The sequence below is a fragment of the Strix aluco genome, chromosome 4, assembly GCF_031877795.1.
Source record: "Strix aluco isolate bStrAlu1 chromosome 4, bStrAlu1.hap1, whole genome shotgun sequence".
Classification (NCBI taxonomy): domain Eukaryota; kingdom Metazoa; phylum Chordata; class Aves; order Strigiformes; family Strigidae; genus Strix; species Strix aluco.
In genome coordinates this window covers 112,233,950-112,261,598 of record NC_133934.1, presented here as the reverse complement: position 1 = coordinate 112,261,598, position 27,649 = coordinate 112,233,950, and the positions used below count along the sequence as shown (strand labels likewise).

The 27,649-nt window shown below is 38.2% G+C and overlaps 1 protein-coding gene across 1 annotated transcript in view; it reads right to left on the bottom strand.

The window, feature by feature from the left end:
• Positions 1 to 8,720: 8,720 nt before the first annotated feature.
• The window catches only part of TTC8 (tetratricopeptide repeat domain 8), a 45,956-nt gene continuing 27,027 nt past the window's right edge, over positions 8,721 to 27,649 (bottom strand). The window contains exons 8-15 of the mRNA XM_074824899.1: positions 24,961 to 25,046; positions 21,889 to 21,976; positions 18,003 to 18,113; positions 15,839 to 15,978; positions 14,428 to 14,602; positions 12,987 to 13,109; positions 11,082 to 11,165; positions 8,721 to 9,424 (exon numbers count right to left, since the gene is read on the bottom strand). Coding sequence (XP_074681000.1) covers positions 9,308 to 9,424; positions 11,082 to 11,165; positions 12,987 to 13,109; positions 14,428 to 14,602; positions 15,839 to 15,978; positions 18,003 to 18,113; positions 21,889 to 21,976; positions 24,961 to 25,046 — 924 coding nt within the window. The 3' untranslated portion in view covers positions 8,721 to 9,307. The remainder of the gene's footprint in view (positions 9,425 to 11,081; positions 11,166 to 12,986; positions 13,110 to 14,427; positions 14,603 to 15,838; positions 15,979 to 18,002; positions 18,114 to 21,888; positions 21,977 to 24,960; positions 25,047 to 27,649) is intronic.

Genomic DNA, 27,649 nt, shown 5'->3' with positions numbered 1-27,649 from the left:
AGCTTTTATTCTCCCAGTGCTTGTGAGTGTTACTGAGGGAAATCAAAGACAAAATCCTTTAAGAGTTCAGTTCTGTCATCCCCCCGCACACTGCCTCTCATCATTGCTTAAGGAGGAATATTCATGCAAAAACCCCAGTGCAACCAAGTGTAAGCATTGAAAAAGAGGGTCAACTGACAGAAAATACATTAATTTATAATAATAATAGCAGCAACAATCCTGTTAACCTTATTTTACACATATGGAAATGGAGGGATGTAAAAGCACAGTGTGCTGAAGCTGGGAGCACCAGCTTAAGCTGGGACGTGGGTTGTCCCCTTTCTAGGTCTCTCTTCTAATGGTTAGACCAAATTGTGTGGTCCCAACATGTGATTGCTACCCGATATTGTTTATTAAGTATGACTATAACTTGTCAGGAGAGCCTCACACAGATCTTTGAGGTTCAGGTATCCTCAGACCCTCAGTCATATTTGTGCTGCCTCTTGAGGAGCACCAGGCAGTTTGGATGAACCTTCCTCAACTGGCAGCTCAGCAGCTGTGTTTGTATGATCTAGCTCACCTAAGCCCTTTTTTATATCCCATTAACATGTTTGAAGGCTACCACGCTAGCTGCACCCTGTTACCAATGTTTTAGCTCCCATTCCTTTTAGACAGTCCAAACCTAGGGAGGAAGGAGGGGGAAAGGACAAAATTATAGAGACAATATACCATGCTGCTGTGCAATGATAGGAAATGTTGGATACTGAAAGATGCTAGTTATGTTAAAGTTGAAGGTGCTGACAGTATCAGAAAAACATGCTGAGCATCTTCAGTATCTGTTGCCCTCAGCGGGAGCAGAGACACTCAGCTTCTCTCAGCTGACACTAAGCATTCACCAGTATCACCCTGATAATGAGCTCAGATGAATCCATGCTCCTTGGTTGGCACAACATAAGAGAGCTGTTGAACAGAAAGTGGAATGGACACTGTAGCTTCACCAACCAAAGAAGAAGCCTAGGAAACCCTATGTTTTTATTTAAATCATAAATACAAATATGCTCTGTGAAAAACACTGCCCCATGACCGTAAAAGCTGAACGACACATTGAAGCTCCAGTCTCCAGGGATTGTGTGGGGGTTCCTTGGCCAGGTGGCTGCTCCATCAGTCCTCCCTCTCTGCTCCATGCTGGGGGGTGGCCAGTACAGAAGCTGCTGCTGATGGGGAAAGGGCTAACTGCAGCAGACAGACGAAGTGTGTGTGTGGCAGGAGAGCAAATGTCTAAATCAGGAATCTTCACCATGATAATTTGCTTTCAATAATCTCTTCAGGACTTCCTATTCCCCTTCGTTTTTTGCCAGCTAAGAGGGATGTGCAGGTGATGGGGAGCTGAGAGTGCTGATTTTTAGGTAGATCTGGAAGGACTATTGTGTTTACTGTGTCCTCATTAATGCTCTTGAGGGGCACACTTCTGACAGATCAAAGTGATACTTATTTAAGTACCACTTCAGTGCTATTTAGCACATATTCTTAAATATTTGAAATCAGAAAGAAACTTTCAGGTCCTGTCTTTGATCCAGGAGATACTTGGTGGAATAATGTTATCAGTTGACTTCTGTTCAGGTCTGCCTGCTATTTTACTTTCCTCCAACATTATTGAGAAGTTTAGTCACCACAGTTTCTTCTCCCCTTCCCTGTGTTGACTCTATGCTGAGAACATGGCCCATGTGTAACTGCTTAAAGCATGCTCCATCCCTTTCACGCTCCATCCCTTTCATGGTCCATCCCATTCCCTCCTGTCAGAGGGAATTCAATGCCACATGGCCTCCAGCAAGTCTCACTGCTCTAGCAGGAACCCACAGTACCTGTCTGTGTGTCTGCAACTTCTCTTATTCAAATGAGTATTTGATAGAATATGGAAATTACTCATGGGGATGACACCTAACATGGTTATCAAGACACTATCTGTGACCTTGGCAGTCCTATGTCCTATTTTCAGTACAATCCTTTCCTTCCTTTATTCTCTCAGTCATTTCTGATACTGTTCATGACCTTTGTCCACCAGCACCTTTGCAGTATGGTGCCATGTTAAGGTCCTTTCTCCCCAACATTGCTTCCTCCATGGTTCTTAGCCGCTTGTTGGTGTGACGCGCTCCCTGGCTGCCAGCTGGCTTGTGTTCAACTGACTGCTGCCATGCAGCGCTATAGAAGCAAAGTTCCTGCTACTGGTGCAGACTGGGTCCAGCATGGCCAGGCCCACGACGGTGGCATGAGTTCATGCAACAGGAGCATAGGGTACCCTTGGGCAACATAAGCTCCCGTGTAGGGTACAGATACTCAACCCTGTGCTTGTCCAGGAACCTCTTGTGCCATCCAAAGCTGGTGGGCTGGCCACCAACAGGTCCAAATTTCTGTTTGTGACGTGTAGGGTCATTGTTCCATGGAATATGGTTTCCAATCCAAATAACACTTTGCAGATTTTATCTTGCTCTTCCTTGCTCAAGAGATTTGTGTCTGAATTACCTTTTTGCTCAGAAATGACAGGTATTTAGCCAGAAAGGAATTTGCTTACAATGTATGCTACTTTACATTACGTCATTGGTTTATGTTGCAGCACAGTAGGGTCCACCAAGATAACATGATAAGAAGTTACAGGTGCTCATATGACATGAGTCCTAGACTACTCAAGACACAACTCTCCCTCCCCTTCAAAATCAAATATCTGTCATTACTCAGGCTTTGTTTCAAGTTTATTAAAGTTTTGATCTAACAGGAAAGGCATCTGTTCTGGTGCTGGTGGTTTTATGTTTTTAAAGGCATTGGAGAATCTGAAGCTTCAGTTGAATTAAAACCACTTTCTGAGATTGTTGAGTATGGCTAACTTTTTCTTGAAAGATGATGTTGTATTCAGGTAGACAGCATGAGAGTTGTCACATAATGCCAGGGGTTTGAAAGTTTCTGCACTTTGTAATTGCTTAAAAATGAATCTTTGATAAATATATACATAACTGCTAATAAAGATGGTAAAGATGATCATAGGTGTGGCTGCAAAGTATAAATGACCTCAGCAATTTATAAGCAGCCACATTATGTTTATTTACCATTAATTTTCTATATTTTGCAAATATACATATAGCCCTGCAAAATAGGATCTCCGTTCCACCCACCTTTCCCAGTGTTCAGTTAGACTGGGGACTAAGGAACTCTTGGAGAGTTATTTCCTTCACTGTCTACAGCTACTGCCTGATTTGAAGATACAAGCTATTTGTGGATGTCTTGCATATACGTAGATATGTAGTAATGATATCCCTGTATTATACTGCAGAGATTTTTGGTATAGGATCTTGGCATGGCTTGTGGTACTCTGCTTATTAGCTTGCCTTCCCAGGATTTATGTTGAGTTTCAAATCTTGCATTCATCCAAGTAGCTACCATTTAATATCGTAATAAATAAATGCTTGATAATGACACAGCATTTTAAGCCTGTCCCTTAAACATTGCAGGATTGAAGGCAGAAGCCAGAAGCTTTTAAAGTTTTTCTACTGGGCCTCCCACATCAGTATCTCTGGAAGAACCAACAATTACATCATTAAAAGCTGGGACAGATACATGCATCTGGTTTTGTTCTACCAATTGAAAAAAAAAAAATCAGTGACCATATATTTTAGAAGATTGTGGTTTTATCTGAATCTTGGACTGTTGGCTTATGGTAATTCACAGGAATAAAAATAGTCTAGGGTTATGTTCCTAAATTAGCTTTTGTGTGGTATCTCATATACAAATAGACAAAGTCTCCTGATCGAAGGTTTTATGACCCTTCGTTAGGGTGATCTACATATATTGTATGTAAGGGTTAATTAACATGTGTAATAGCTTTAAAGGTTCTTGGCATTATTATAGGATATAGACTTGGCAAAATATGGAACTGATAGTAGTATAAAATAATACCAAAGCTAAAATGTAAAATCTTGGCAATTACTTTATGGCTATGTAAACAGAATAAGCTGAAAATGAAATGAAATTGCTGGGGTGGTCTACTTGCTAGAACCAAGTTTCCTGGCTCTTAATGAGTTCGCCCTTTCCAAAGTGCTGAGCAAGGTTTGCATCCTGCTGTTTCTTCTTGCATCTCATTTCTAATGGCTTTTTCAGCTAAACCTTTATAACCCTTTTGTAAACTAAGCATAAGAAGAGAGAAGAAGGCTGTGCACTAAGCAATTGCTGTAACTAACCAACAGAAAGGAGATTAACAAACCAACAGAAAGGAGAAGGTAAATATAGTACTTGTACAGAACATTCAGTTATTCAGCGTAATTCAGGGTATGTTTACTTGATAGTTTCACAATAAAAACTGCTTTCTATGGTGACATATCTCCCAGATTTAACCTGCTTACAGATGCTTCTGAGCATTTGCAGCTCCTGAGCACTCCTAAACTCTGAAAATGTGATGAGGGAATTTAGTAACACGACTATCTTACCAGCACAGAAATTCAAATGCTATTGGAGAGTGACTGGAGATAACGTCTGTCTATGACTTGAATATCAGAGGTTCTTGGCTTTTGCTTCATTTGTCTTCTAAGGCACAAAGAGAAACTTAGTTTTGTTTTTATTTATAGAGAAAGGGGCACTTTGCACTCCACATCCACCATCTGCTCATTTGTTCCCAGTGATGGCTGGGATATCCAAAAAATACTACTCTGTGGCCTGCAGAGCTTGGCAGTGCAAAATTACAATGTGTGTACACATACAGGCATCTGCTGGGAACAGCAGTTTGGAGCAGCCCTAGACCCTAAGTAAATTCCAACAAGCAGAAAAAAACTGTGCAAGCTGCCTCTTGTCCTGGCCCTCTGATGAAAGCTCACCCTTCCTTTTGAGTCTGATTCCACAGTGGCTTCATGCCCTACGCTTCGCATTGCTGTGTGCAATATAAAATGTTTCTCGTCTGGAAACATGCTAAAATGGCAATTCTGAGGATTCCGCTGGAGTAGGTGAGGAACAGGGTGGGATCTCACAAAGCCTTTTACTCAGCTTATTTAGTTTCCTGGTAGGCAGCTGCTTTCCCCCTGCACTTATCTTGAACAGATTTTTGACCTGCATTTCAGACTGCCCAGTTCTGTCCTTGCAGAAGGGGCACAGCTGATACTTGCCAGTAAATTTTCACAACAACTTCTTCTTGCTGTTTGGAGCAAAACGTCATGTCCTAGTTTAGACAAGTGGGTTGGCACAAAGGATTCTTCAAAGCTCTCTATTTCATGTTCTCTGTGATAGGGTGTGGTGGTTTGACCTTGGCTAAATGCCAGGTACCCACCAAGTCGCTCTATCACTTCCCCCCCCTTCCCCTTTTTTTCTCAACAGGTCAAAGAGGGGAAAGAAAATAAGATAGGAAAAAAAAAGAAACAACCCTTGTGGGTAAAACAAAAGCAGTTTTAATATAAGCAAAGCGAAGCAAAGGTGCGTGCGCGGAAGCAAAAAAAAGAAAACAGATTTATTCTCTACTTCCCATGAACAGGCGATGTCGGGCCTTCTCAGGAAGCAGGGCTCCAATACGCGTAGTGGTTGCCTCGGAGGACCAAGGGTGACCCCACCCCCTTCCTCCTTTCTCCCAGCTTTATACTGAGCAGACGTCATATGGTCTGGAATATCCCTTTGGTCAGTTCGGGTCAGCTGTCCTGGTTGTGTCCCCTCCCAAGATCTTGCCCACCCCGTCCCACTGTGGGGGGAAAAGTCAGAAAGAGCCTTGGTGCTGTGTAAGCACTACTCAGCAGTAGCCACAACACCAGTGTGCTATCAACACCCTGCCAGCTCCCAACATAAAACACAGCACCATGAGGGCTGCTACAGGGGAAAACCAATTCTGGCTCAGCCAGACCCGGTACATAGGGAAATGGTGTATTTTGTCAAAAATAACCATCACACGTGCCAGTGACAGCTCTGGTGACAGAGGCAAAGTAGGTATTGCCTGAAGGAGGCAAAATGGCCACGGTTCCACTCAGCTGTGCCAGATTCTAATGACAGTTCAGCTGCTGGTGCTGGGGTATAATGAGTACCCATAGGTTGGGGGATGGTTGAAGGGGGGACATGAATGAACTTGAAATCATCCATCAGGAAGCAGACAAATATATGGTAGTGAGTGTCTAAATACAAAATCTTTCACAGAAGATGCTGTAGCTTTTTTGTACCAAAACTTGCTGCTGCTCTGGCAGGTAACCACTAGTCAAGCACAAACTGGGTTCATTAAAAAGAGCTCCTGGCCTAAAATGTTTGGTGTATGTCATATCAGAGATCAGACCGAATGACCCAAAAATCTCTCCCTCTAGCCTACAAAGATAGGAAGCAATCAAAGAGAAAAACCACCACCACCAGCAGCAACAACAACAAAATGGAATCATTATCCAAAGTCATACAGCGACCAAACTGGCATCTTACGGCAAACTGCTCCTGTCCTGCTCAACGATGTCTGAGGATGCTTTTTGCAGTCAAAAGGACACACAACCCTTAACTGTGAATCTGATTAATTTCAGCCAGTTTTGTGGCTGGTGCTGTGGCTATAACATCTTGTAAAACAATCAAAATCTGTTAATAACCTAACCCTTCATTAACAACTTTTAAATTATTTCATGCATCAGAAAGACCCCAGCAAGAGGGCTGGTGAAAAGACTGGCTGGAATTGGTGGTAACAGCCATAAACTGTACAGACCTTTCCTCCAGGACTATAGAAACTTCAAGACCTCCCAGAAATCTGCTTTGAGCTTCCTTCCAGGCAGCATTGTTGTGGATACCATCTACCCTGGAGATTTAAAAAATTGTTTGTGTCATTTTTTCATTGTATTTTATTTTCTGCTCCCAAGGGACTTTGTAAGTGCTGGCTGGGCATAGCTGGAGCTGTGCTACAGGTTAGAGGAAAAATAATTTCTATGGTACAGAAATGCTGCTTGCAATATTAAGGTCACACCGTCCTAACATGATCCTACTGCAGAGATGAATACACATTCTGATGCACTGTGTTGTGCTGTGTCGTCCTCAATCAACTGAAGGCAGTTTGCCCCAGGGCCTGCCGATTCATCTGTTTGTTGGAGCTCACACCAAATTAACATACAACAAAACCAAAAGATTCTTCCACGACAAACAGCCTGCTTATTCATCTGGTTTTTGTATTGTGGTGTTGTTCTCATTACCACATTTGATTTAATTTGTACGTGTGCTAGTTGTGAAAAAAATAACTGTCCTACCCTTGCTTTGAGGCATGAAAGGTCAACGAAGCAAATAGCTTGCTGTCTTTTGGGGCAGTCAAAATACACCATATAAGATAAATTTGGAATGGCTTGCAGATGCACATTGGGGAGCTAAAAAGGTTTTAATCCTTATTTAGAACTTCATGTGTTTGTGTGTGAGGTGGGGTTTTTTTTATATAATTAATTTACACAAGCATCTTGTGTAAAGGAGTCTTTACAATACATGAACATTTTCCGTTTCAATCTCCACGCATCCCCCAATATTAAAAGAATAATCATGTCAGGTCTAGGTTCTAAGGAGTACTGTTGCTAAAAAGAAGAGTTATTCAGATCATAAACTTGAGCCGTGATCACAGTAAGTGGGATAAGCACCTCTAAGGAACTACTGAGATGCCACACTGGATTAAAAATTGAAGTTGTATTACTAGTTTCTGTTCCAGTTATTGTAGAAATAATCTTATTTACTATGCAATTTTAAAAATACTTTGAGTTAATAATATGACATTCAAAAATTCTCAACAGTTGTGTTTAAACTGCTAAAAGACAAACGTTTTCTTTTCTGGTAGCTTCCTAAGTTTAGCACTGTCAACTGGAAAGATATAAGTACAGTAGATCAAAGGATGGAACTTCCCTCTAAATTATTCCTTTTTACCAGGAAGTAAAATCTTATTTAGGTAATGAAAATTACCAATAACTAAGGATCTCTCTTAATTAGCTTGTGACAAATTCCAACAATATTAAATCAATGTGGAAAAAATAAAATTTCCATTAAAGATGCTGCATCTATTCAGCCAATAATGCATTTGCATTTTACAAAATGATTGACACCAGTTAATGATAGTGTTTCTGACTGTCACCTACAGACTGCTTATGGGAGGAACCTGTAGGTCCACTTCTCTAAGCTCCCCAGCATCTGCCTTCACCAGCTACAACAGTCATACAAAGATGAGGGTGGGGAAGTAACGAATAGTAAAAAGGAAGACATCATATTCATAAACATGTTTAGGGTTGCTCCCTAAACCAAGATAATCCCTTAATATATCAGAGAAATATGACAAGATTTTAAAGACCTGTTTCAGGATGTGCCACTTCTGAATGCCTTAACATCCCACATTTCTTAAAGGTCTTTTAAAAAGGTCAAGTTGGAAAATCATGCAAATTTATCCCTTTTAGTTAGAACACAAAGATATATGACAGACAGAACATCTTTATTTATTGCTATTAGTAGTATTCTTGTAGTTAGGATGATCCAAATATTTAGTTAGCAACAGTGCTTATGTGGTAGCACAGGTAACCACCCAATCAATGCCTTGTTCTCAATTATTAGTACCTAACTCTGCAAGCTTCTAAATATCCTTCTCCCTCACTGAGATCAAGAATAAACTCTCTCTTGGGGAGAGAGGAACACACATATTTATGCTATTTTGTACCATTTCTGTGGAGTCTTTCAAAATATGTTAAGATTGCTGACTCTAATTTTCATGGCAATAGGGATGTAATTTTAACTTACATAAATGAAAGAAACCATACAAACTGGAATTTATTTAATTCATACAGTACAACAAAGAATGTAAGAACTTCTGCTTTACATATGTACTTTAGATTTTTTTAAAGGTATTTTAGTTTTAAAACTTAACATTCAGTAAGAAAGTATACTATGAAAAGCCAAGTTTGAATACCAGTTAGGAAGTACTTTTACTCCGTGTTACTTGACAGATTGTCACACAGGAATATTTAAAAACATTTTTTCTGCAGAAAAGTCAGAAAAAATCCTTTAAAATGTTCATCACTATTAAATGGAAACTTACTTGCTCATACACCAGACAACTATTTCAAAGCTGTCATACTGGCAGTATCCTGCCATTCCTGCAATCTCTCGTGTATGTAGTTGCAACATGTGTTCTAGCAGCATTTTAGTAGGAGATATGTTTTAAGATAACAGAAACTAATTAGGACTCTTAAACCTTTCCTACTACTCAAAGTAACACAGGCTCTGCCACAGGAATGCATTAAGTATACTTTATCTACTTTGAGCCAGTATTTTCGAAAAGATGCATGGGAAGTTCAGTCTGGTTGTTTTCACATAATAAAAAATATGCTCATCAGAGCATAGCAAAGTGCTGTTTTAACTGTTTGAGGAGCTGTTGTGTATCAACGTGGCCTGGAAATGCTTCTTCTGACTTCTGAGCAGCTGTGTAACTCCTCTGAAGATCTCCAACCTATAAGAAACACACAAACTAATTTTGTAAATCCAAACACTGCAGTATTTGCATCATGTATTCTGTGCAGTACATTTCTGATCTCACAAATATTTAAACATAGCTGGTCCTGAAGGTGAACAAATAAACCAGTCAATATAGAGGCTTTTGAATTCAGGGTTATGTCCCCCTTACATCAAGGGATGAGAAGAAAAAGACAGAAATGTGATTTTAATGGGAGGGATGCTTCAAGACAGTAACTTTATGTCCCATTCCACCTGACTTCTTGGAGAATGGACAAGGTACACCATGCCCAGTGCTTAAAGTGAGAAGGAATAAAAATATGGAAGATTAGTTTTTAAACTCCATAGAAGTAGTGTTGTATATACAGGTAAAACACAACCAATCAGGCCTCTGTAAAAGCCACAACTCCATGTGATTTCCTGCTTCCTCACAGCAAGGCAGAACAGTGTTGGGGAGCTAATGCTGCTCCTCTGCTTTTAGAAGTATGTTTCCACATTGTTCCCTACTTTAGGAACTTTATTTTTTCCTAAATAGCCATCATTTTTGGAAGGAGAAAGTGTACGTAAGGACAGCATCTCAGAAAGTGGGTTCAGCAAAAAAGAACCCAACTGGGTACACATCTAGTAAAAGTGATAGCTGCTGGGTGGAAAGGAAGAAGCTATGGAAAGTGTCAGTAGGAGGCCTCTGTTGCCTGTGCATCAGTCAACACAGACCTTCAGTGAAGCAGGAATTCTCTGAAGGGGAAAAAAACAGGGTCCTGGCCAGAGGAGTTATGTTTTGTAAACCATGGCCTTACACTGAATCTGAGGATTGCATTACCACGCTGCACCAACAGCTAGCTGATCTAGCCATCTGTCTTCTCCCACAACCTATGCAGGTTCTTTGTGCAAAAGCTATGTAACAAGACATTTGCAGACTAGGATTTACTCCTTAATCAGTAAGTACAGAATGCAATTATTCAAAACCATCTTATGTTTCACAATGGAGAGGACATGCTTACAAATTAATGGGTTGTTCTCTCCTTGACGCATGTACTTTAGTATCTGTAGGAGTTGGGCTGCCCACACAACACAGACTCATAACAGAATCTTGAAGGTGTAGGCACAAGCAAAGAAGCATTTTTTTCTTATGAAAAATGTAAGGACTTGTACAAGTTTCTCCTTATTAACAGGAATGTTGGCCACAATGTTAATTCAGTGTCTGAGTGTGAAAGAAATTATTAACACACAAAATTCAAAGGTTGTAAAGCTGAAGAACAGACTTTCCTTTTGAGACCAGTAAGATCATGGGATGAATAAATGATATTTTGTCTATAATTACTGATAAATTATATGATACTATTTCACTTCACATTCTGAAAAAGCCAACAACTGTAAAGACTGTAGATGGAATGGTTAATGGATTGTTCATCTTCTGGGCATTTGGAAAATTACAGTTACTTTATAGCTAGTTGGCCTCACTCATTCTCAAAAGCAAATGTTTGAATGACTACTTTTACACACAAAGCTTCTGGATATTAAAATGAAAATGTAACTTTAGTTTTCCTTGAGTTTATGCACTCTGTATTCCTCTGTCTTACCTATTACTTCTCAGTAATAGCAATAAAAACCCAACCGCCCAATTTTTTGACTACAAGAATAGGATAATGCATTACCTTCTCTGAGAGTACTGCAAAATTGAAATGGGGCTCATACATATGAGGTGCTAAAGATGAAGCAGTCAGCAGCAAAGCTCTTGCCTATATAGACAAAGAAAAAAAACCACAATGAAATCTGTGAGAGAGGGAGGGTAACAAGAATCTAATGCAATTTTCATCATTCTTAAGAGAAATCATCCTGTGTTTTCTTTACTAGGCCTTTACTAAGAAAGCTATCTTCAACAATGATGAAGTTACACCAATAGTACATTTAGGCACAAAACGGTTTAATAGCATTGAAATTAATAAGACTCGTGGTTGAGTCAGAAAAAACATGTTGGTACTTATTTGATTAAGCAATTCAGTTCTAAACACTGAAGAGAATTTATTAATTTTAAAAAAAGTATTTAAAGTCCTACCCCACTGTATTTATCTGTTGTCTCTGACAGCACTGTCTTAAGCATCCCTGAAAACCTAAATTTTATCATAAAAATGAAACTTTTCTCACTCAAAAATTTTAATAAAATTAACTCTTTTTTTTTCTGACTAGCAAGATAGTATCATTAAAAACTAATGAAAAATTAAGTATCAGAGTGTGCATTTTCATGCTGTAAATCCAATACAAAATTAAGGTCAACTTAAGCTTTTACTAAAAAATGGAGACCTTCGGGGAAAAAAACCTGATCTTTTAAAAACAAAAGTATCTCTAAACTATTTGGGAAGGCAGAGTTAAGAACTTACTAAACTACCTAAATCTGACAATTCTGAGTACGTGCAACAGTACTTCTGAAAGAAAATTGTGAAGTGAAATAAAATAAAATCCAAGATAAACAAAACATCTTCACTTTATTCTTCTGTGCATAATTTTATTGCCCTGATGATCTTGATTTTTAATTATACATGTGATACAAGATGAAAATAGAAAATTTTAAGCTAAAAACTAAATAGACAGGAAACAACTGATTATAATGGAAAGGCTCTGCAGCGCTAATTAGCAGCAATCACAACCTCCCCAACTGGACGTAATTTCCACCTGGGAGTTAAATGTCTGCAAATTTACTGATTATGAAACTGAAACTAAATCCAAAGTTTGTCACTGAAACCATCCAGTGCTGGGTTCATGTCACTGTTTCCATGGTAATTGCTAGGTTATCTGAATAAAGTTCACTTTGAGAATCTGCTCTTAAAAAAGGTATTTACAAGTCTTTAAATCATATTGTAGCTCTCTGATGTATATATGAATCCATCAAAATCGGCTTGCTCCTATAAGGATTAAAACAAGCTCACAGTAGTTCAAACTGTCCAACAAATGCAATTTAATTTTCCCTGCATGCGTGTAAAAAATGAATGCATTTAATCTACTGTGCATGTCAATTATACATCTAACTGCAATTCAACTTAGTATACTCACATTAAGTAAGACAAACCACCAAGCTTACTGATGCAAAAGTATTTATCAAGAACCTGCTACTTTGGGACAAAACTCCAAAGCAGTATCTTTGTTGAAAAAAATCTTTTAAGAGCTGATCTGATTGCTGCTTTCTGCCACCCAACAAAAGTATATTATCTACATTTATAAACTGAATATATAGTCAAAGTTGTAATTTAAGTGATGATTACAGAGTGATGGGTTTTGTTTTGGGTATCAATTTAGACAAAAGATCTCCACAACTGCAAAGCCACTGTAAACCTCGTTTGTCTTGGATGGACCATTTGGATATACCTAAGAATGGGCAGTTTAATGGGAGATGGCATAACAACGTGGAGGTTACACGAAAACATGCATGAAAGTTATCCATGTTTTCTGCCTGCAATAGTAAGCTAAACGTTCCTATGATGCCTCCACCTCAGAGAAAGGACATGTTTCTTAAGTACAAAAGGGTCAAAGGAAGCATTCTGCTTAGGCTGAGATGCAACACCAACCTGTTCAATGTGACCTTTACGCATTTCCAGTACAGCCAAGTTGTTGTAGGCTTCCGCATAGTCATTATTGTTGACTAACGTTAGCTTGAAACACTGGTAAGCAAGATTCACGTCTCCTATCCCCTAAAAGTAAGATTGTATTTTAATTTGTGAAAAGATTGGAAACAACATACATCTGTTTTGTTGTCTAGAGTATCTTTTCACCCATATGTACTACCATGGAATACAAAGTACAATAAAAACATGCTTATCACAACCATATGTGCTTTCTTCCCAGACCCTCTCATTTGCTTCTTATCCTTCCTCCAGACAGATTCGTTTCTCTCCAGCACAAACTTGCATGCTCCAAGTGATAATCACTTCATCTAATTTAACTTTTAGATGACTAAAGTGTCATCTAAAGACTACACTATCTGCTACCGTCCATAGTAGGATAAGAAAAACAGAGATGTCTCCAGAGGGGAAGTCATCTTGCCTCTCTGTCTCTATACAGTTTAAAAAAAAAAAATCACATATAAACCTAGGTTTTAGAAGATAAAAAATTAAGAGAGATTAATTTCTTTGTATGGAGTAGCTGATTGCTCTTTAATGCTCTAGTGTTATGATCAACACTGACGTAGCATCAGGTTAAACATTAGAAGTGATGAATGCAGAAAAATATAGGCACATCAGTTCAAATTTCAGTGTTTTAGGCAGTATAAATTAATGTGTTTATCCTAGTTGCAATACAATCAAGATGATCAATTGAGTTTCTCTCTGACTTAAGTTAAATCATAATCAGCATTTGAAGACAACTCATATTAGAAAGTTGCCAAAAACTTTATTCAGTAACCTTACTCTGGCAGGCAGCTAAACAGAAATCTCACACAACTTTTGGAAGAACATCTGCAAAAATGGGGAATGAATGCAAATCAGTTTAGAAATTTAACAAATTATCACACAGTTACACAATATTTCTATAGCAGCCTGTAAGACAGAGGAACATGTCTTCTCAACTATGACATACATAGTGCTTTAGTGTCTTGCTACATGCTGCTGAATACATATTTTTATGGCAACAGAATCGGTCTATAACAGCTCAGAGAAAAATATTTTGAATTCAATTCTTTTTTTTCAGATTAGCTTGTTATTGTAGCAAAGTCCTTCAAGGGCTGGTATGTGTTGCATTTTTTTTAGAAAGAAGGGAAGGTTAAAGATGGTGGGGAGGGAGGATCTTTTAGCATGAGTAAGCCACATTCCGTGAAGATGTACAGAACTTTTTTTCTTTTGCATCTTCCTCTCTACTGAAGTGCAAATAAACCTTTAATCTGTACTGCACTTTATCCTGTGTGCTATCAGGTTTCATATTTCAAAATAGGGCAATGACTCCTTCCTAGTTATTCTTTTTTCCAGTTTTTGTAAAATTATATTTATTCAGAAAGGTTGTTAATATTTTTCATACCACAGCCACGTGTCCCAAGTTGTACCACACATCTGCTGTCTCCTCCTCATTTTCAGCCAAAAACAGTGCACGTTCAAATGAAGATAGTGTCATATCATATTGCTGGGCATAGAAGCAACAGAGGCCCAGATTGTTAAAAAGTTGGCAGTTATAAACACCCATCTGCAGGAGCCGTCTAGATTGAAAGAAAAATTTTTTTATTAGATTCAAATAGGAGTTCTATTCTAAATGACAAAGTTTGCTCCTCCTTTCTCCCTGTTCTCAGAGGGTATAATAACCAAGTGTTAGTCTTACACTTGGTAAAAGTTTCATGAGGGGCACTGCAAAGCATTTTTGATTAGTAGAATCAAAGCTGTGCAAAACAGTCTTCATGTAAATTATGTAACTTCTGACTGTGCCACATGATCTGACTTTACTGTAAGACAGAGCTGTATGCAGACTTTCTCCATTTCCTCTTTTCAATTCCTCAACCTCAATCAAACTGTTAATTTGTTGCAGTTACTTTTTGTAACTCTTCAGACTTCAATTTTTTGCTTGATTCCTGTCCTTCAGCGCTGCTCTAATCAGTAATAGTACATCTAGTATGTGAATCTACATTAATTTTACATTTGAAGCACAACTCGGATTTTTATTCAAATTGATGTTAATGCATCTTTTAGAATGGAGATGTTTTATAAAAAATCCCTTTATTAATATTTATAGGAAAAACAGATATGCTAAGAAGGCCAGGGAAAAAGAGGGCTGCTGTCTGCAGCATGACTGTGAGTTTCTGAATCTAAAGCATGAAAGAGGTCAGGTCCAACCAAATGAGATGGTAGTGCTTACAGTGACTTACTCTGCTCTTATACTTAAGTCAGGCTCCTTTGCACTCTCACTGTAGTGAAATAAAAAGCAAGCAGCACCATTTAACACTATCTTTTTATTGCTTTCAGTATGAGGGAATCCCAGCCTGTATTCAAGTAAGGGATTTTGTGGTAACAACTGCTCATGATTTCAGGTGGAATTTTTCAAAGACTACTCATTCTCAAAGGGGTAAATAGAAAGTCCATGTGCCTTCCAAATGCAACTGAAGTTGAGAGTAAGGTCCAGTGTTCTCAAACTGCCTCATGCTGTGAAAGATCACTTCTTGGTTATTAATCAAATACTAACTGTTCTGATAATCTTTGTTGATACTTCTACATATTCCACATGTAATAATGACAAGTTTTTAAGAGAGAGATGTAACTGTCACTGGCCGAGAAGATACGTACGTTGGCATACTCATTTTATGGTGATATTTGTCCAAATGCTCAGTCATCCTCCCATGTCAATCTCCTAATGTTCTTTCTGCTATCAGCATTACAAAAAATCAACCCTTTATATTAGCCTCCCGCATGTTCAGTTCCCCCTTCCTCCCCACAAGTGTAGATACCTATAAAACCGCAGAGCTATCTCGGGCTGGTCCGAATAAAAATGGTTACTGCCAATGCATGCGATGGCTTCCACATGAGTATTGTCTTGTTTTAAGACATCTTTATAGTACTCTGCAGCTGAGGAGATATTGTTCATTTCCTGTACAAGTGGAAAAAATTGAGATTAATTCTACATTTATCAGCAATTTTTATCGTAAAACTTATTAAAATGTCAATCTACTGAGTGCTTTAACTATGCCCTGTACAGCACTTAACTGAGATTAATTATGTATGCTCTTACAGTTCTCTGATCGTACAATGCAACATCACCAATTGGCATCTTCACAAGCAACACACACATCCACGTAAAGACTGCATATTAATTTACCAGTGCTAGCTGTACCTGTCATTAACTCTATGCCATAGCTACAAAAAGAGATTTATTTGTTTTTTATTTATTAGAAAAAGAGATTGGTCAGAAGCTTAGCGTATGCAATAGGCACTTGCTACTTTTTGCACAATGCCTTGTGATACACAGTGCTGTGCAGTTGGTTTCCCAGTATGGTAACATACAGTAGACTTATTTCCCCAGTCAATGTCTCAATTATTTTCAGTGCTTTGTAAGTCAACGCATTAATTACTCTGAACACAAATGAGAATATAATTGCATATGAAGAATTATTATGTGCCTTCAAAAACAGGAATCAGGGATTTATTACCAAAACCTGTACTAGCTAGGATATGCCAGTTAAGAGAACTATGTTGTATAAAAATATATGCTTGGATGTATGCTACTTGGAAGATGAATTAGCGTGAACTCATTGCTGTAAACAACATCACACTGTTTCTGAGGAGTGCAAATCACCAGAGGATGCTACCCCACATCTGAAGAAAGCAAATTAAAAGACCAAAACACACTTCTGTGTTTAGAGAGGAATAATTTCTACCTGTGTGCTGGACATACACTGTACTCTCAACATGACAACATAAGCTTTTATTGAACCTCAGGAGCATATTTAGCTATGAAAAACTGTATTCCCTGTGATTAAAGGAAACAGTACTATAGCAGTCTTTGTAAAATAATGGGTTTTCTAAAACCAAAAAAGGTCTACAACTCTTCCTATTGTCAAAAGGTAGTGACAGAGAAGAAAAGTTCTGATTAAGATGCCTGATGCATACATTCCACTTGTGAGTCTGTGTAATGAGAACAGCCCTGTGCTGCAGTACAAATCTTTGCTAATGAAGCTATAATCCTGCACTCAGGTGTCAGTGCAAAACTGGATCCTGTCAACTATATGATGCTCTTTAATAATTCCTTAAAGGGTTATGCAATGTTATGTATGGTTCTGAAAAATAATACTCATATTAAAAACTGTTTAATAATTCAGAAAGAAAAGCCTCCAAAAATTATGCAGCTGTTTTCTTCCCTGCTGAAGGACAAAAAGGATTTAATATGAAAATGGATTAATGCTTAGGGGTTAGATGAGAATGATGAGAACAGGAAAGAATGCCAAGTATAAATGTAGACCAAAAAAAAAAAAATTCATGACTCTGTTTAAAACATTTGTTCTGGAACAGCATCATTACAACTTTCAGTGAAAAACAGTATTAAGTCCACCGTTTGACATGAACATACACACTTTTAAAATACAAGATACATGGTTACCAAGCTAAAACAAAACTACTTTACAACTAATCCTACTTAAAATAACATCTACTTCCTAAACTAAGAAACACACTTCAACTGTTCTCATTGGCTTAAGAAACTAACAGTAACATGTAGTGCTAATAAAGACAACACAGCTGAGTAGACTATTCTGCCATTTAATCCTGCTAGCAGGCTGTTGGTGACGAGCAGTTTTAGTATGATGAAACACATATAAACTAGACCTAGGTAGATGGACAACATCTGGACCACTTGACTTAACATGGACTTGTTTCTGTGTGTCAAGGGTAAACAGGATGTCACTAGTGTGATTAACCATTTAAACAAATAAGCCTGCAAGTCTTCCCCTGACATTACTTTGGTATCTTTGTGTAATGTTATCTGTTTTGCATTAGTGATACTGAAAATCAGCATAATTAATTTTTTATGACCTTATAGTTCTATTCAACTATTGGGTCTTTTTTCTTGCCCAGGCAGCTAACCTTGGCCACAATAAGGATTGCATAGTGGGTGCATACCTCATAGATTCTGGCAATTCCACAAATAAGAGTCACTTCTCCAGGAAATCGATCTAACCCTTGCTTGAAAAGGTTCAAAGCTGTTACAGGCTGATCCAAACGCAAATACACCTAAGGAAATAAAAAATGTATATAAATGTCAAATGTCTGACTTCTATACTTGTACTGCTGTTTAACAAGGGAGAAAAATAAAAGGGATGACACTTCCCTTTATGCAGTAAACCATTAAGTGAGATGGTGAATAACACTGGGAAAATAATGGAGGGAATACTGAATAAATAGCTAATAAAAATAAAATAGGCTAATTAAGATAATTAAATTTGCATGCATATCATCTTGACATTATTAATTTATCTGGACATTACTAATAAACCAAAGAAGTATCTTGTTATGTATTAGCATATCAAAATAATATACTTTGACACTGAGGTGAAGGTATCACCTTGAATATTTTCCTGTTTAATGTATTTTAAAAAACTTATGTTTAGGCTTGAAAAACTGGATCTTCAGGTTGATAGTGCTGGAATACCAAAATATTTTACTTAATTAAATAAGACTGCAATGCACAGAGCAGTGACACTTTCAAATTTCCTTACTGCTCTGCCAACCTCCCCTGTTACAAACAATAAAATCCCCCAGCAGAAAGGAGGCAGTTTGGTCTCCGTGATTTTGGCTTCTGTGTTGATTACAACAATGTGGATTGTGATGTGGATAACATTGTGTGAGAACTGGATAGGGGACATCAACATAGACTGATAGACACCACCTCTGCAGCTGTCTAACTGTAAAGCCCTCCTGTTGTGGGGTATGGTAAATACAGCTACAGTAAAGGAACAAACCCTGCACACCTACTGTGGGAAACTAGACGGCTAGAGTGATTAATCTGTCTCCCACCGAGTGGAAAAGTGCTTTAAGTGCTCCTGAAGGAGAAACATTACATTAAATAGTACTAATACTTGATATGACTAAAAAAGGGAAAGAATCTGTGACTGCTATCCTGACACAAATATTTTGTGATGCAATGTAAGAAAAATATCAATGTTAACTGAACACCTGAGAAACCTCCAAACACATTTTCTGCTTCTGCCCCTGAGCTTCATGGACTTTTGAGTGCCAACAATCAAAATACTAATTAAAGTCATAAGTTCTTTGTTTGCATCCATATAGATATATACTGCTGTAGACATCTGCAAAGAGTTCTTTCCTATGACCATTCAAGTGACATTCTTAATTGTCAAAGAGCTGTTGACTATGAGTGTCTTCCTAGTGCAGGGACTACCATTTCATGTTGATCACTGGCAAAAAGAAAAAAAATACAGACTTTTTTTTTCCAGTCCTTTTGCTAATGTCACTTATTTCCTGTATTAATCTAGAAAGCTAACTCCTCTTTGTGAAAAGCAATAAAAGAGCAAGGGGTTTGGGTTTTTGGGGAGCATGGTACTTGGTAGACTAAGACTGCACTGATGACACCACCAATGAATATGCTTTAAATCAACAATTTATTCCTAAAGCACTCTATCTGGAAATGTTCCTGTATCTAAAACAGACTTCAAGTCATTTGCTATAGTTTTTAATTTGTAAATCATGCAGCAGTTTCTGATCATTTTTATGTCTGCATTAAATTTTAAACTTTAAATAATTGTCTCTGTTGTGACTTTCATGCTCCTTGTTTTCTTCTAGCAACAGTTTTCTACAAGTAAACCACTCTGTAACGAGTTTCAGTGGAAAGTACACAGATGAAAGAGAATACATGACAGTTGGGTATAACTCCTCAATTAAGAAGAACCTTGGCTGGTTGTTTTACTCCTAAGTATCACCTATGTGAGTGACTTGTACAATTTATCCTAAGTATGTGTAGTAAGCCAGTGTACACTGCCATACCTACAAATAATTTCATATTTTCTTTGTTTGAACAGAGAGAAAATTTTAATTAGCTGGTTTTTTGCTTTGCTTGCTTGCTTGTTTTTTGACCTGATCTAGCTATGAAGCACAGCTATCTTCATATTCTTAGGGCCAAAAGTGTAAAAAATGGAGGACAGGAAACTCCACTAGATCTGCTCCTTTTTTATATTTTTGTTTATGAAGTATGTTTTCTGAGCATTATGACTCAAGTCTGCTCTATTGCTTCACCTGGAGGTTCACTCCAAAGATGCACTTGCTACAGATCCTCTGTGCAACTATTACACTAAGGCAACACAGCCACAGTAGTCTACTACGTAATTCCCATATCCAGTGGCACATCACACCGACAAACATCTCTGCAGACTGTAAAGCTGCTGTCAAGATGAGTGGCAAAAGAAATTAAAAGATAGGTGGGACAACTTCCACCTACTCACAGCTGCTTTGGGGAGGCCCGCTCTTTAAGAGTACTACAGCTGTAATCATTAAGTTTTAGATGCTAAATGAAGAACGGTTCCATTTTCTTTTTGGAATCTCTCTTATCTCTGGTAAAAATACCCCATTGCCAGCTCTTCTGGGTCATGAAATACTTTGTAACTTCTCAGCCTTGACTTCTTTAAAGACTCTTTAGTTTTTTAGTTTTGTTTTGGTCTTTTATCTTTTCATAAATTACATTTCAAGGGAGAATCAGCTTTCTGGAAAATATTTTTAAAAACCCAGATAGCTGTTGTAGTAATAAATATAAACAGAAAACTAATTGGTACTGTAGTATTGGTCTATTTGCACAGAACTTGATGCAATCCTATTATTTTTTTAATGGCTGCTTAACTCAAGTCTTATCTTTTCAGTACTGTCAGACTGAGCCATATCTCAGTGCCCTACTCTACTGCCTGTCCACCCACAGTCACTAAATCATGTTGTGCGATGCCTTATACTTGAGCAAGCTGGTCTATGGAGTGGGAGGTGGAAGTTCAAATGTAGCTCCTACTTGAGCTAGTAATGATGTGGGGGGGATGCGTATCTCCCTAACAAATCACTGTTTGTTAATTCAATTACTCTGCCAATTTAATCACTCTGTAGCTCATGTGTTTTGCAGAATGACTCCTGGTGGTGACAGAAATCTAAAATTACAAAGTTCAATTGAGTAAACTAACTCCAACTGCTGTGTTGAAGACAAGTCTCCAGATAGCAATGATGATCACTTAAATACAAAATGTAAATTGATCAAGAAATGTAAAGATAAAGCAAGTATCATAATACGAATATCTGAATTATCCACTAGTAGTGATGATTTTTGGACAGGCCCGTGACAGCTGGCTTAAAGGGAGCTGATAAAAAGCAACTGATTTAATTTCCTTCTAGGACAAGAGGAAGAAAAATGCAGTTCTAGTTTCTCGTTTCTCACAGGGCACCTTTTCTTGAATGTCTTGGAAAATGTTTAGAATCTGATGTGTACCCTGGTAAACAAGTAATTCTGAGGCTTAGCTGTGCCACTTGTTTTTTTAAAGCTTTTAATGCCTTTATTTTGATGGAACAGTCTCTGTTTCAAGGTCTCCGATTGCTTCCTTTAAGCTCACTTTGTTTTGATTTTGCTTGTGAAACTAGGATTTTGAGCTTCACTCTTCACTTACTGACTTACTGCATTAGTTTCCTAGGAGATAATATATAGCTACATTGTTCTTCATACTAAAACTCCAATAATTCTTTAGCTATATAATCCTCACTGGAGTTTAGAGCAAAGAATACAGTAACATAGGAATTTTAGGGTTTTTTTGTGTGTGTGAAATCTGGAAGCTCCAAAATCTTTTGTAAACTATAGACCTAAATTTCAACTGTTAGCACGTATTGCCTCAGGTCTATATGGAGATCACACACTATTAAAATTAATGGTGTATCAAATTCAATACTCAGCTATTCTGGTGTATGGACTTCTCAGGAATAGTCTGGAATTTCACTTCATTCTTAAACAAGCAAATCTATGACTTACTTTCGCCAAATACAAGACTGTATCAACCATGTCCTGTTGCTTGAGAGCTGACTTAAATTGTTTTTCGGCTTCACGGTATAATCCTAACCTAAAGAGACAATAGATAGATAAAGAAGGTATTTGTTTGTTGGTTTGTTGTTTTTTTAAAAAAAAAACATTAAAAAATGAAGCAGTGCACACTAAACCAAACATGAACTGCTAAAAAGCATACTTTAAGGTCATATATTTGTGTGTTAACAAAACCCATGATGTTAAATATACTAAGGTTACAAAGACAGCCATTCAAAACCAGGAAAAAGGCAAATTCATTAAATTTGGACCCCTTTTGTGCATGCAGCCTTCTGGTGCTAATTGAATAATGATGTACTCATTTTCATAGGACTCCTTCCTGCTCTTTGTACAGAATGGACAGTAGAAAATAAGCAATTAAAGTCATGCCTCAGCCTCTACCCATATGGTTTTGGAGCAGAATTTCCTCATTCATGGCAAAGTTTAGGGATCATCTTAATCATCTATAAAACACTTTCTCCTGGCCTCATATGGGAAAGGGTGAAACTTCTGTTGCTGATATTAAAAGTCTTTCACTGTGTGTTGAAAACATGCTGTACTGTAAATGGCATCACAGCTTAAGACCATCCAAGCAGATCACTTGGGAGAGGGCAGTATATGGCACATGAACCTCACAGAAGTCTGTTTCATCTCAAAAGCATTTGTTTTGCAGTATTTTGCAGTAATCTATAAATGCTATATAGACTACAAAATTAAGAGGATTGTATCATTTTAACAACAGCAAAAAGGTACACTTTCTCATATGCAAATCGCCTTTTCTTTCCTTCAGCCAAAGAGCACATATACTTGGTGAAGAAACACAAAACACAGCCAGAACAAGCCCAGCAAAACAACAAAACACAGCCAATACAGACATAAGGTAATATTGGATCCTGGAAGTTCATGTGCCTGCTTGGATGCTTTAGTCTCTGTAACACTGTTTATAAAAATCCTGAAAGAGATTAATTTACCTATAAGCTCATGTATTGGGTTTGCACAGTAAGGTTTTCGTAGCGGGGGGAGGCTACAGGGGTGGCTTCTGTGAAAAGCTGCTAGAAGCTTCCCCTGTGTCTGATAGAGCTGACCCCAGCCAGCTCCAAGATGGACCCACCTCTGGTCAAGGCCGAGACCATCAGCAACAGTGGTAGTGCCTCTGGGATAACATATCTAAGAAGGGGGAAAAAAACCCAAACTGTGCAACTGCCGCCAAAGCGAAGAGTGAGAATATGGGAGAGAAACAACTGCAGACACCAAGGTCAGTGAAGAAGGAGGGGGAGGAGGTGCTCCAGGTGACAGAGCAGAGATTCCCCTGCAGCCCATGGTGAAGCCCATGGTGAGGCAGGCTGTGCCCCCGCAGCCCATAGAGGTCCACGGTGGAGCAGATCTCCACCTGCAGCCCGGGGAGGACCCCACATTGGAGCAAGGGGATGCCCGAAGGAGGTTGTGACCCCGTGGGAAGCCCACGCTGGAGCAGGTTTTCTGGCAGGACTTGTGACCCCATGGGGGACCCACGTTGGAGTCGTCTGTTTCTGAAGGACTGCAGCCTGTGGAAGGACCCACACTGGAGCATTTCATGAAGAACTGCAGCCCGTGGAAGGACTCATGTTGAAGAAGTTCATGGAGGACTGTCTCTTGTGGTAGGGACCCCATGCTGGAGCAGGGCAAGAGTGTGAGGAGTCCTCCCTCTGAGGAGGAAGGAGCAGCAAAAACAATGGGTGACAAACTGACTGTAAACACCACTCCCCATCCCCCTGCGCTGCTGGGGGGAAGAAGATAGAGAAATCAGGAGCACAGGAAGAAGGGAGAAGTGGGGGGAAGATGTTTTAAGAATTGGTTTTATTTCTCATTATCCTACTTTGGTTTGATTGGTCATAAATTAAACTAATTTTTCCACAAGTCAAGTCTGTTTTGCCCATGACAGTAACTGCTGAGTGATCTCCCTGTCCTTATCTAGACTCATGAGCCTTTTGTTCTGTCTTCTCTTTCCTGTCCCGCTGAGGAAGGGAGTGATAGAGCAGCTTTGGTGGGCATTTGGCATCCAGCCAGGGGATGCCAGGGTCAACCCACCACAGATCAAAATAAAATAATCCGTCTACTCTTCTAAAGAATATCAAATAAAGCTTAAGGGTAGTGAAGAATTTCATTAGTTTGGGCATCTAAAAAGAAGAAATAGTTTCAAGTCAAGATACAACATGGCATTTTAAAGGGCTAACTGCTTCATACTACCAGCCTGTTCATACAAGAATTGCTTATAGAATTGTGAAGACTACAGATGAGGCTTCAGTTTTTTAACAACCAGTACAGTATTCATATGTTTTACATTCATGGGACAAACACATTGTAAAGAATGAAAGGGGGAGCTGCCTCAGTACTTGTTTGATTACGGGAAGCAGGGTTGTATCAGGAGGAGTTTTACCTGATTCGATAGAACTAGTTGTTACAATCATAGCTAGATCCTCAGCAACCACTCTAAACTGCCTGCAAGAAGCTCTCCTCCCCACTACTGCCACGAGAGGCATATCGCCGCACAGTGTCGGGGTACCCCTAAGTTATTTGTATGAGATGCTCAGGTACAGAGTGCCAGGCCTCAGGCCTTGGCATCTTTGGAACTGATACTTCTTGGGCAATGTACCTCTGGCAGAAACTGTCTAACATGAATATTTCATTTTTTATTATTTCATCAATCTGAAGCCCTCACTGACAGTTAAATTTCTCAAGCTAATATTGTAATATTGATTTTGTGTGGTCTGTTTTAACAATGGTTCTTTGCATTTATTTACTGACTTTTCAATGACTTTGAAACATTACAAAGGTGAAGATGCAATAATTCAGTCACTTAAAGGTACTCAATGTTGATGTCTTTACCTCAAGCACTTGAATCTCCTTGTATATTAAAGGATTTTTAACTCTCCAACTAAATACTTACTGAACTATTTCTCAGTGTTCAGCATTGTGCAATACACCCAGCAGTTCAGGTCCTGCACTCATACTCACTGATCACAGAAGAAATGAACAATGGCTTACCTATAGTAGCACTTCCCAATTTGGACTTTCCACCACCAGTCCTTGAATTGTGCATGCTCAGTGGCAAGGGCTGCCAAATCTAGAGCCTTTGAAAACAAACCCATCATCTTAACATTAATGCCTTCAATGTTTACACAAAGAAAAAGAACACAAAGTGAACAATGTAAAGATTTTTGTAAAGAGAAAATTTTGAACCTGGTCCTGGTAAACTTCAGGTGGGGGCACTGCTTTATGTTTACTATTTTTATAGCTTAGTGCATAAAGTAGCTGAAAGGATAATTTGTCCCTATAACAACAAGTAATCCAAATAACTTCTAGTAATTCAAAGAGAAAATATAAAATAATTTGATCAGACTCCTGAAGTGCTGCTTCAAAATATTTAGAATACTTGTGTAAGCTGACACACTTTTTTCAAGCTTCCCATCCTTGTTCACTAAAAGTTTTTAAAAACAAGTAAAAAGATACTAAAATAAAGAAATCAGTTCAGTCAGTTTGAAATACTGCAGAAATTGTAATCTCATTGCTAATAACAGGCTGCCTCCACTTCTGGGAACTCTCAGATGTATACAGTAAGAAATACTTCTTTCTTTAAAAAGTCTATGATGTAAATAATTATTTTACTACAGATAGGAAAAATAGATAAATATTCTAAGAAATAGCTATTGAACAGGGTGGAAGTCTAAATCTTTTATCTGGTATATTGGAAAAGTGGTATGCTAATCAATGTGCTACCATCAGCCACCACAGACAGAATGTATGCCTTTTCATGTTTTAGCTATTATTTCATCATTTCTGTTAAAACAAATGGATATGTGTTCTGCACCAAAACCTACCAAAGAAGCAATTGTTAGGGCTCCTTTTTTTTCAAATTCCACTTTGTCCCAGAACATATCAAAGACATGATATGTTTGTTACTTATATTTCAGGGATATCATCAGAAATAGTCTAAAAAGCTTTAACACAGTATTTTTATAACAAAGAACTGACCCTTTGGGGTTTTTTTGCAAACCACAGAAATCAGAAACTAGCTATTAAGAACATATGGAAAAGTTCTGTGCACCAGACACTCAGTAGCAGAGGAACCAATAATCTGCAGGAAAAAAATAAATCTGAATACTTGAAATACTAGAATGAGCCTAACTTAGTGACATCTACCTCTGGGTTTGATTCCTGTTCTTCCTGCTAGCAAAATGAGGCTGCAAGTAATCAACAGGTGTAGATTTGACATAGCACAGCAAAGTCAGTGGACCTAATGAGAATTTGTCAAAGTTGCTCTCTTTTGGCTCTGTGAGAAAGAGTAATTTGTTTTCTGTAGCAATTCAGGCTAAGGAGTTGGTTGCATTGATGCTGACCTCAAAGAGAAAGGGACAGTTGTCATTCCCCACCTCTGTGACAGGAGAGAGAAAATTGAGGAAAGCTTACAACTCTGAAGTCACTATTTCTTCCAGTTACATGGAATCCTTGAAGACCTCGGATGGCAGCTCTTATCTTGGTTGATAATCTTAATGGCTTTGCAAATTGCACAACAGGGCCTCTGGACCTACAGCTATAATGGGGAAGATACTTGCTTCAAGACAGAAATTACCAGTTTCCCTTCCAGACAAATACTTTCTTTCGTCTAAAGGTATATAAGCAATTTTGTCCCAGTACTGGGAAAATCTGGGAAAGTAGTTGATGTTAAAACATCAGTTACTTTTGCTGCATTTACAAATGTATAAACAAATGTGTCAAATACCACACCTGCTTCTAATGCAGTGTGAGGGGCCACTTAAAATGAGTAAGGAGCATACTGCAAAGAACGTGCTTTGAAAAGCTTTCCTTAGAGTGCTCTGATGACAAATATTCAAGGAGAAGGACTGAATTTCAAAAAACAATCCCTTCTGTAGCTACACATTCAGCTTTCTTTCTGGCACCCTAATTATTTCTGATAACTATTTTATGCAAGGCTAACAATTCTAGCTGCTATTGGAAAGTGGGAACTAAGACTGCTTCAGGCTTAGTAGAACTAACATCAGCAGTTTATCTGTTGGTGCAGATCCTGAACTCTTACTGGGATCTTATTACTAACATCAAGAAACAAAGCATGACTTCATTTTGAAGTTAGTTTCTGAAATTAAGTCCTGTTTTTATACCTTCCTATCAAGGAAGTAGGAAAGGAATAGGAAAATCCTGTTTCTCATACTTCACAAGCAATTACAAAAACTTTAATCTAAAAATGCTACAAATGTTACCAATATTTCTAAACAGTGTTTGCCTGAAAAGGCTTTGCGCATATCAATGTCAGCTTTTTGTATGTTAGTAGTCAGACTTTCTACTGGTATTACAAAATCTGTTGACAATGCGGCCTTTGCAATGTTAGTAAATGGGTTAAAATAAACTTTTAAAAGTCAAAGCCTGCACCTTGCCATATCAATACCACCTGCTAGCATATTTCAATTTCAGTTTGCTGCAAACTTTTTTTTTTAATTGCACAGTTTAGTACAAATCAATGTTCAATCTGCACAGCATGTTAATTTAAAACCAATCTATAATAGCCTGTGTTATGCCTGTCCTGCACTCCTGTGCATTGCTGAATGTTGGTGCTGTTGTATTAATAGCTAGAAAGGAAAAATAGCATGGATTGTGGATTGGCAGATCCTGGTATGTCCTTTTAAGGATTTTTGCTTCTAATGTACATATTAGAAAAAAA